Below are 9,293 nucleotides of genomic sequence, written 5' to 3' on the forward strand. Positions count from 1 at the left end.
AAGTTTGGCTTTCTAACTCCAGGTGGCCAAATGGCAGACCTAAATGTAGGAGACATTTTCAGCTTCAACATTTATGAGGCTGAAAATGTGCATAAGATCAGCAGCTAAGTTTTGGTTAGTGACATGAGGCACTCTACTCTACTGGGGGCTGAAAATGCACCCCCTGTCTGATTAGAATTAACAATACCTTTGTGTTCATATTGTTGTCAGCTTTCTGGAAAGGTGCTAAAGTCCTTACCTATTGTTTCATTCCAAGAGCAGCACTTAAACATGGGAGAGATACAGACTCACCTATCCCACAAGCCAAAAATTAGAGGTAAACGAGATAAGTCCTGGGATAAAAGCCCCAAATCAACAATGCAATAAGAAGTAGAGGAGGGGTAGCAAATGAAATGGTTAATGATTAAAAAGGTGAGTAATAAAAGAAATCAAGAGAGAGGGTGGGTAGAGCATTATCTTGGAAAGTCATGTGGGCAAATGCTCAAAGCCATATTAACAGAATAACTGACCTGCAGGCCACCACAGCAGAGACAAATTTGAAGGTACTTCTGGGGTAACCTTCACAGGCATTTGCATGAATAAATCAGTGTTTACTGGGGCAGGGGGAGGGGGAGGACCCTTTGAAAATTGCCCGCTATCCATGTGAGGAAAAGTACGTGCATTGTCCAGTGTTCAGACTTTTTTCCTTGGAGAAAAGGGGTCAGCACCAGGGACAGGGTTAGTCCCCACTAGGATGCCGTTCTGCAGGCACAGAGTACGCGGGGTAAAGAATCCCAGCGGTACTGGCCTTCTGTGGGTTTCAAAGAGAAACTCCTTGCAGGCCTGCGGTTACAAAGTGCCTGTGGGGTTTGAAAATCACCTTTGTAAATGAGGATTTTATTTGCAATGGAGCTATTGTAAATGAGGTAGCGATATAAAAAATTATCTTTGTAGCTTAGTATGTTCTCCCTAAGCTTTCAAATTCAGTGAAAATTTGAATGATAATTAACATTAAGTCATGTGTAACAATACCTTTTTATCATATGTTCTTCCTGATGTTGAGTCAGGACAAAAGAGAGCCTGTAGATAGGACAAATTAATATTTATGACAACCTGTATTAATCACGAGCACAGTAGCAGCAAGGGAGAAGGTTTGTTTTATGCAGAGAGCTGTATGTCATGTAAACATCTGATACTGGGTTGTGGGTGCTGGTGAAGGATAACTTATTTTAATTAAACGGTTGGCATAAAATGAAGATGAAAGAAGTTGAGAGAAGAGATAAAGAAGGTGTTGGGACACATAGCATGAGCACTAATGAGTTGGAGGACCTTTAATAGCTGTGTTTGCATGTATAACCAGTTGGTTAGTATAAGAGAACAGGGCTGAAGGGTGGAGAGGGGATCAGAGGTGAAGTAACTGGGAGGCTAGAGAGAGAGGATGAGAGGCAGTGGAAAGAAACAAGACAGAAGAAAGAGACTAGAGGCCAGGAAAGAAATTAGCGATAGAAGATACATAATTTTAAAATTGTCGGCTCAGTGTGCTGCAGCAGTCAAAACAAACAGAATGTTAGGAATTATTAAGAAGGGAATGGTTAATAAAATGGAAAATGTCATAATGCCTCTATATTGCTCCATGGTGAGACCGCACCTTGAATTCTGTGTACAATTCTGGTCGCTGCATCTCAAAAAAGATCTAGTTGTGATGGAGCAGGTACAGTGAAGGGCAACCAAAATGATAAAGGGGATGGAACAGCTCCTCTATGAGGAAAGGCTGAAGAGGTTAGGGCTGTTCAGCTTGGAAAAGAGACGGCTGAGGGGGGATATGATAGAGGTCTTTAAGATCATGAGAGGTCTTAAACGAGTAGATGTGAATCGGTTATTTACACTTTCGAATAATAGAAGGACTAGGGGGCATTCCATAAAGTTAGCAAGTCTCTAATCAAAGAAAATTCTTTTTGATGCAACGCACAATAAAGCTCTGGAATTTGTTGCCAGAGGATGTGGTTAGTGCAGTTAGTGTAGCTGGATTCAAAAAAGGTTTGGATAAGTTCTTGGAGGAGAAGTCCATTAACTGCTGTTAATCAAGTTTACTTAGGGAATAGCCACTGCTATTAATTACATCGGTAGCATGGGATCTTCTTAGTGTTTGGGTAATTGCCAGGTTCTTGTGGCCTGGTTTGGCCTCTGTTGGAAACAGAATGCTGGGCTTGATGGACCTTTGGTCTGACCCAGCATGGCAATTTCTTATGTTCTTAAGGAACTGGGACCAGTGAAGGTATAATAGGCAAACAAAGTTAGATGAGGGGTGGGTGAAGAGGGGTCGAGTTCAGAGGGTGGAAACTAGAGAGTGGGTGAAAGACAGAGGGGGAGCAGGAGGCTGGGGAAGTAACTGGGCAACCCAGACACCCATGGTTCTGACCTGCTCCCACCCATCCTGGCTGGACTCCCTAACATTACACACACAAGGAAAACATGATACATTATTTGGATGCAAATGGCCGCTGCCATTTCTTAGAGTATCCTATCAGGGGAATCTAATTTAGGTGCCGATTCCTGCCACCACTGCCTATTCTCAACCACTGGCAGGTGCCAATATCTCCAATTCTTTCCGCCCAAGTGGAACTAAGGGGTCTCACTCCCTGCAAGCTCCTGGAGAGGCCTCATGACCGCCTTCACTGGATGGGTCCTGGGCAGGCCACCATGCAGCAGGCCCCACTGGAGCTCCTCTCAAATGTGCCTGGCTGTTAATCTGTCAAGGTCCAATCCCTGGGCCTGACATCTATCATCTATGGCCAAATGCCAAGTGGTGGCCCCAAGGCCCTTCTCTTCCTTACCGGCACTTCCCTGCTTCTTTCTAATGCCTCCCATGTTACAATAGCCTTTCCTGGACTCAGTCATTACCACCACAGGGATCCAGTCATGCGCGGGCCAGGAGGTACCCTTCCACCCACGCAGGACAGGCTGCCCCTATACAAAATGGCTACAGCTCATGCATCAGACCAATGATCAACCTCTGAATAGCCTGTAGAAATAGATCATTTTCTATATTTGACCAATGTACTCCATCAAGAGCATACAGTTCTGCAAAATGCATGTCCACCCATTCATGCTTCAAATGATAACACCCATGCATTGAATGGCCTTGGCTACCTGCTGATTGAACTTGGTATGGTATCTTCCCCACCATCCAATACCCAACATTTTTCACCGAGGAATGATTTCAGACCAGCAAATTTTTAGGACGGCCACAATGAGGCAAGGTGGCCCCAAGTCATCCCTGATCGTGTTCAACAGAGTGAGGCCAGCACTGTTTCCCAAATCATTGCCACAAGGTGTATGATAATGAGGTCTGGTGATGCCAGATGCACTCTTCCTGACTGCATGTTGGTGCCAATACATGCCTCCTTGACCCAACCTCAAGATGGTCCAGCCTTTTCTCGACAACCCAAGGTCATGCCCAAATTTCCTGCTTGTGGCCCTTTTTTGGGCATGCATGATGAATGAGTGGCCAATGATCCACATAGAATGACAATGGAAGCTGCAAGTGAAAGGAAAACTTAAGTCTTGGTATGCACCCAACCCAGTGCAAGCTCAGGAGAACCGTCATCATACCTAATCTATGACACAAAAGCTCTGGACCTCCATTTATCCATCTGCTGTACGACAGCCTGTGGGAGACCAGCAGTGGCAGCACTGGAAGCAGCTCTGATGCAGAATAAGTGAGTGCCAAAACATTCACTCCAAAGCCCGGCTTTCACCAAAGTTTTCTTGAAAACTTCTGAAAACTGTTATCTACTTAATGGGGATTTATCCCAGTGAAGCAAGAACAAGCCATCCCCTTTTGGGCGTAAGGTTAAGTATAGAATCATGGCCGCAACAGGACATGTTAATAAACCTCTAACTGCTGTCGATGTGATGTCTTGACCACATGCCCCTTGATCAGTCTTGGAATGTCTCAATCAAGTACAGCATGCCATTTGAGACTAATGTCCTCCCACAGTAAGCCCAGTACCTGTGATGCATTCCACGAGGTGCTATAAACTCACTAATGCACAAGGCTTTAAAGAATGCAAGTGTAAAGGCAACCCAGAAGAGCATAGTCTCGAACTCATCCGCTACCGAGGGTAGGATGTACCAAAACAGTAACAGGAGATCAAGGGTCAACGATCTCCATGTGTTGTGCCGAGATAAGGACACCCTGGCCCAACCCAGCATTACCTTTTTGACAGCGAAATACTATTCTGTGTAGATTTGATTATCTACATTTATTTATTTAAAAGTTTTTACATACTGTCATTAAGTTATTTACCATCATAATGGTTTACAATAGGGCACATATATCAAAGAAAAAATAGATCATACTTTACATAGAGTGTGCCAGTATTATCCGGTAACAAATACACATTAAGTACTATTTGGTTTATGACATGGAATTTACATTAATGAAATTCTCATGGGAGAGTATATGTTTTTGCTATTCAACCTGTCGGTTTGCTGACTACGATTATCTGAGGGATAAAATAATTTCCAGGTAGTATCTGGAGATTGTGTGCTGAGTGCTCTATATCCACTTATCCTTATTTATTTGCTTGCGTCATTCTCTTTATCGAATGCTTGTTTGAAAATCCAGGTTTTGAGGTTTATTTTGAAAAGTTTATGATTTCTCTGAAGTCTTAGATCAAGGGGCAAAGTATTCCATAATATGGGACAGGCCAGAGGCAGTGCATGTTCCCTAACCTGGGTTAGTCTTGCTGTTTCAATTGATGGAATGGTTAAGAGAGCTTTGTTTGCTGATCTTAAATTCCTATGTAGGACGTGTAATCGAAGTGCTGTGTTCAGCCATTCTGCTTTTTCGTCATGGATCAATTTGTGTATTGTGCAAAGTGCTTTGAACTGAACTCTTTGTTCTATGGGTAGCCAATGTAGTTCAGCTAGTGTATCTGTGATGTGATCTTGTTTACTTTTTCCAGTGAGAATTCTAGCTGCGGTGTTTTGTAATATTTGCAGTGGTCTTATCATAGTGTAAGGTAAACCAAGTAGTAAAGCATTACAGTAGTCAGTGCTTGAAAATATCAGTGATTGAAGCACTGTGCGAAGGTTTGGCAGTGATAGTAATGGTTTAAGTTTTCTGAGTACCATAAGTTTAGCATACCCTTCTTTAACCTTTAGTGTTATGTGCTGTTTGAGGTTTAGCTCTGTGTCAATTATTACTCTGAGGTTGCGTGCCTTCTCGGCTAATTCAATTTTTTTGTTACTGTTGAGAATTATTGGAGTTTGTGTAATGTTTATGCTCTTTCTTTCAAAGTGTATGAATTCAGTTTTATCGATGTTAATTATCAAATCCAATTGGAGTATAGTACATTCTTCTTAAAGCTGTAAATGCGGCTACAAAATTCCACCCCATAGACATCTTGGTAGAATCGTCCAAGAAAAAACCCAGGCCTAGCCTTACACACATGAATTAGGATTTTTCCATTCAGTCAGGCAGTCATGCATACTACCATGTGCTTATTCCTGGTCTACTACTTTTCTTGGGATTCCCAGCCAACATTTTCACCCTCCAATCAAAGTGAATCACTTACTCAGTTCCTTGGTTGAGGTATGTGTTGAGACTCCCACATGGTAGGGAATTCTTACACAGCAGTCCTCATATTCCTCCTAAGGATTTTGTTTGGAGGCCCATAAGACCTAGAAGCTACGTAAGTAAGCAGGAAACTTCCATAATGTTATCAGGAACAGGCACAAAGAGCTGTTACTCTCTCCCTCTGAGGTGCGCTGTAACTGCAGCTTGAACCAAAGCCAATGCAAGGCTAATGAGCGCCCTATGCAAAGCTTCACCTTGCACCCTTCCCTTTTAAGATCTGCCTGTTGGTGGCAGCTCTGCATGGCATCCACTCTCACTATCCTCTCACCCTGCTCAAGTTCTGAATCTCCCCTCCTTTTGCCCCCTGCTCTCAGTGTCCAGGATCCCTTCTCTCTCTCGCCCTGTCCAGCATTTCTCCTCTTATTCTACTCCCCCAGCATTTACCTCTTATTCCCCTTCACTCCCTGTTCAACACATCAGCATCACCCCAATATCTTTTCCCCCTCCCCTTTTTTTTTTTTTGCAGTGCCAAGCACCCTCTCTCTCTCTCAAATCCACCCTTACCTGCCCAGCACCCTCTCTCTCTCTCTCCTCACCTACCCAGCACCCCACAATTCACCCACCCACCCAATTTCCTCTCTGCTTCCATCCCACACATCTACCCCGCATCCATTCCCTTCCCTCTTGTTGTGCTGTGCCTTAAAAATTTGGTAGGTGGCATCTAGAGATTTCTATGGTCCCCCCCCCCCCCCTGCTAATTTTGGCAACCTAGGCAACCACCTAGTTGGTGTAATGGAAGAACCAGCCCTGGATTGAACTCTTGGGTATCTACATCACATTTACTTATAGGATCTCAGCAATTACCTCAACAAAATTTAGATGCAGGGCATCGTTGCCTGGTAACTTTTTTGACAGGGCTATAGATAATAACTTTAGCTAATATAAAATAAATTCAGGAAAAAATACTGCAATTTTTTGAAGCCAAGCTGTGTAATAGAATAAAATAGGAAGGCTTGTTCACCCTCCAATCTCCACCCTCCTATTTTTCCAGCAGCTGCAGAAACATTACAAAAGTGTGAAAAACACTTCCATAGGAAGTAATGGGATATATGCAGCTACTGCAGAGCTCAAGATCGGAATTATTCTAGCCTGAGGCAGGAGTAAATATGGCAAGCTGGTGCTGGAGAGGAACACATGGTGGTACCTGTGGTTTGGGGCGAGGCATTTGTAGTGTGGAAGGTGCTAATGGAATGTCTGTGGTGGCTCCTTCTCTGCATGTCAAATGGACTATTTTGAGCCTTGACAAATGCTTTCTTCCTTTTAACAAATATTTTCTGAATATCATCTTTTATGACAGTTAATATTTGGAAAAATTTGAATATTTCTGGCTATTTGTCCACTAGAGGCCAAATTGATTTCATTTCAATCAAATTGTAACGTTCTTTCTGTTTTAATTTGTTTAGGTTCATATAACTTTAAGCACCCATGATTGTGGGGGCCTCTCGGAGCGTGACATCAACCTGGCCAGCTTTATAGAACAAGTCGCAGCCTCACTGTCCTGAGGAAGCCACTCACTGTGTGAACCTCTCACAAAATGAGGGAAGACCTCAGAAAGCAACCCCGTTCACCTCTGCCTTTTCTGTTAATGATGGAATGACTGCTATTGCAAGTTTCTCTCTTCATGATAGCCCCTGCAGAAGACATTGTTGGACCTGTGCCCTATAACAGTCTTTTTAGAGAGTCTAGTGTGGATCAAATTGATTTTAACATGGAGATTGAAGGCCTAACACTATATCAACTTTCTGTTAAGCAGCATAGAATATACAACAGAGCATTTATGCAAATGTTTCACACAGTTTCTCTTAAGCCTACTTTCCAAAGGGAAGGCGGCATAGGAGATCACCATGTCTATATCTCCCCATCTATCAAGGGGATCTTGATAGGGTTCTCTTCTTTTTATTTTTTTTTTTTGGATCCACGTATATGTGTTTTTCATTAAGTAAGCTCCATTAGTTCTGCGTGGAACTTTTTGTTTCTGTTTATCAAGAGGTATGTGTTGCGTTTTTATGGAGCCCTAACTTTGCCAAATGGATTCCAGTATGTATTAGGGATGTGCATTGGTTTAAAATAAATGCACGAAACGTGATGAATAAGGCTGATTCGTTTCATTCGGAGGAGTTGCAGCTGCTCAGGTGCATCTTCTCTCCTACTCCTCGAGGCCCCAGTGTCACGGTTTGAAGCACGTGGTTCTAAGTGCGCCAATCAGCCCCTGGCAGGGGAGGAGGGATGAGGTTTCTGAGAAACTGCAACTCCTGTCATCCTCCTGATGTTTTAGGAATGCAGTGGGTGAGTTAAGGGATCGGGAGAGGGTGCGGAGAAGAAGCTGTCCTACTGCGACCGGCCTCTTTCTTGCTGCTTCAATTATGTCTTCAGCCTGTGGGTGAATGGACCAGGGATAGCCTTGGGGTGGGGAGAAATAAACGGACCGAGGATAGCAATTAGAATAAAATAATTACTTTGGTGGGGGAGGAGGAAACTAACATTGACCCATGGATAAGGTGAAACTGTTTTTTAAGATGATTTTTAAGACTTATTTCTCGACTTATACATAAATATAATACAGTACCTGATGTCAGGTATCCACAGAAGTGGCCAGACCAGGTCCTGATGTCTGGGACTTGGCCTAGGCTGAAGCCTGGACCCAGGCCCAATACTTGGGCCTTGGCCTAGGGTCAGACTCAGACCCGAAGCCCAGGCCTTGGAGCAGATCCAACATCCTCTTCTTTTCTTCTTCAACTGACACCGTACGCTAAGGTCGTGCCAGAGTTAATTAATTCTGGCATATTCACTCTAGCGGACAGAGCTATTTTGAGGTACAGGGTCGGGCCTGAGTCCAGGCTCCAGCCTAGGCTGAGGCCAAACCATCTGCCTTGAGAAGGTCGAAGTCACAGCGATCTACTCGACCTCAGGCTACACAAGGCTGAGGCTTTGGCCTGGCCCTGGGCCTTGCTGACAGATCCCCACTGGACCGGGTAAGTGTGGGCCAGGGTGTGGATCCTGGCCCCAGCATTTTTCCGGGTGAGTGGGTTGGGGTAGGTGGGAGGCCTTAGAAGGACCCATTTTTGTTTTTTGAGCTAATCAAACATTCCACAAACCGAAATTCATAGGGAAAAAAACTCCCAAAAATGAACTGAAAAACGAAAACACATTTTTTTTCCCTGCACATCCCTAGTATGTATTGTATTTCATGGCTCTGGACTCATGTTATCTTCAGTTGCTTGAACACTTAACTATAATTTAATGCTTTCCAAGACAGTATTAAATATGTTTTTTTAATTAATCATGTTACTCGATCATGAGCCTACTGGAGGGGTTGTCACAAAACTAAAGTGCATTGAACAGACTTAATGTCTTAGCTATGAAAAAGTGATGAAAGTGTCAGAGTGAAGTGAATACTGTGCCTTTTGAATAAATATATATTAGATCATTTTATGTGTGTTAATTTTTTTTCACTCTTACAATGCCTCAATAACAGAAGGCAGCTTTTTTTCACACAAGGTTCATTTTCAAAAGGACTTCTCTAGGTAAAGTAGTGCTTTACCTGCAGAAACGGCCCTTTTAGAAACTTGCACAACTGATATGTGCATAAAATTACGCACATACACACTACATGTATATGGGAGGGGGGGAGGTGTTCTAGAGGTGAAGTCTGCATGGGATTGGGACAAGT

The 9,293-nt window shown here is 43.4% G+C and overlaps 1 protein-coding gene across 2 annotated transcripts in view; it reads left to right on the forward strand.

The window, feature by feature from the left end:
• Positions 1-9,052, forward strand: part of PCBD1 (pterin-4 alpha-carbinolamine dehydratase 1) — a 31,581-nt gene extending 22,529 nt beyond the window's left edge. For both annotated transcript variants that reach the window (XM_029608949.1, XM_029608950.1), the window contains one exon: positions 7,027-9,052. In XM_029608949.1, the coding sequence (XP_029464809.1) occupies positions 7,027-7,125 (99 nt within the window). In that variant the 3' untranslated portion in view covers positions 7,126-9,052. The remainder of the gene's footprint in view (positions 1-7,026) is intronic.
• The last annotated feature ends 241 nt before the right edge of the window (positions 9,053-9,293 follow it).

This window comes from Rhinatrema bivittatum, chromosome 7, assembly GCF_901001135.1.
Source record: "Rhinatrema bivittatum chromosome 7, aRhiBiv1.1, whole genome shotgun sequence".
In the NCBI taxonomy this organism is placed as follows: Eukaryota; Metazoa; Chordata; class Amphibia; order Gymnophiona; family Rhinatrematidae; genus Rhinatrema; species Rhinatrema bivittatum.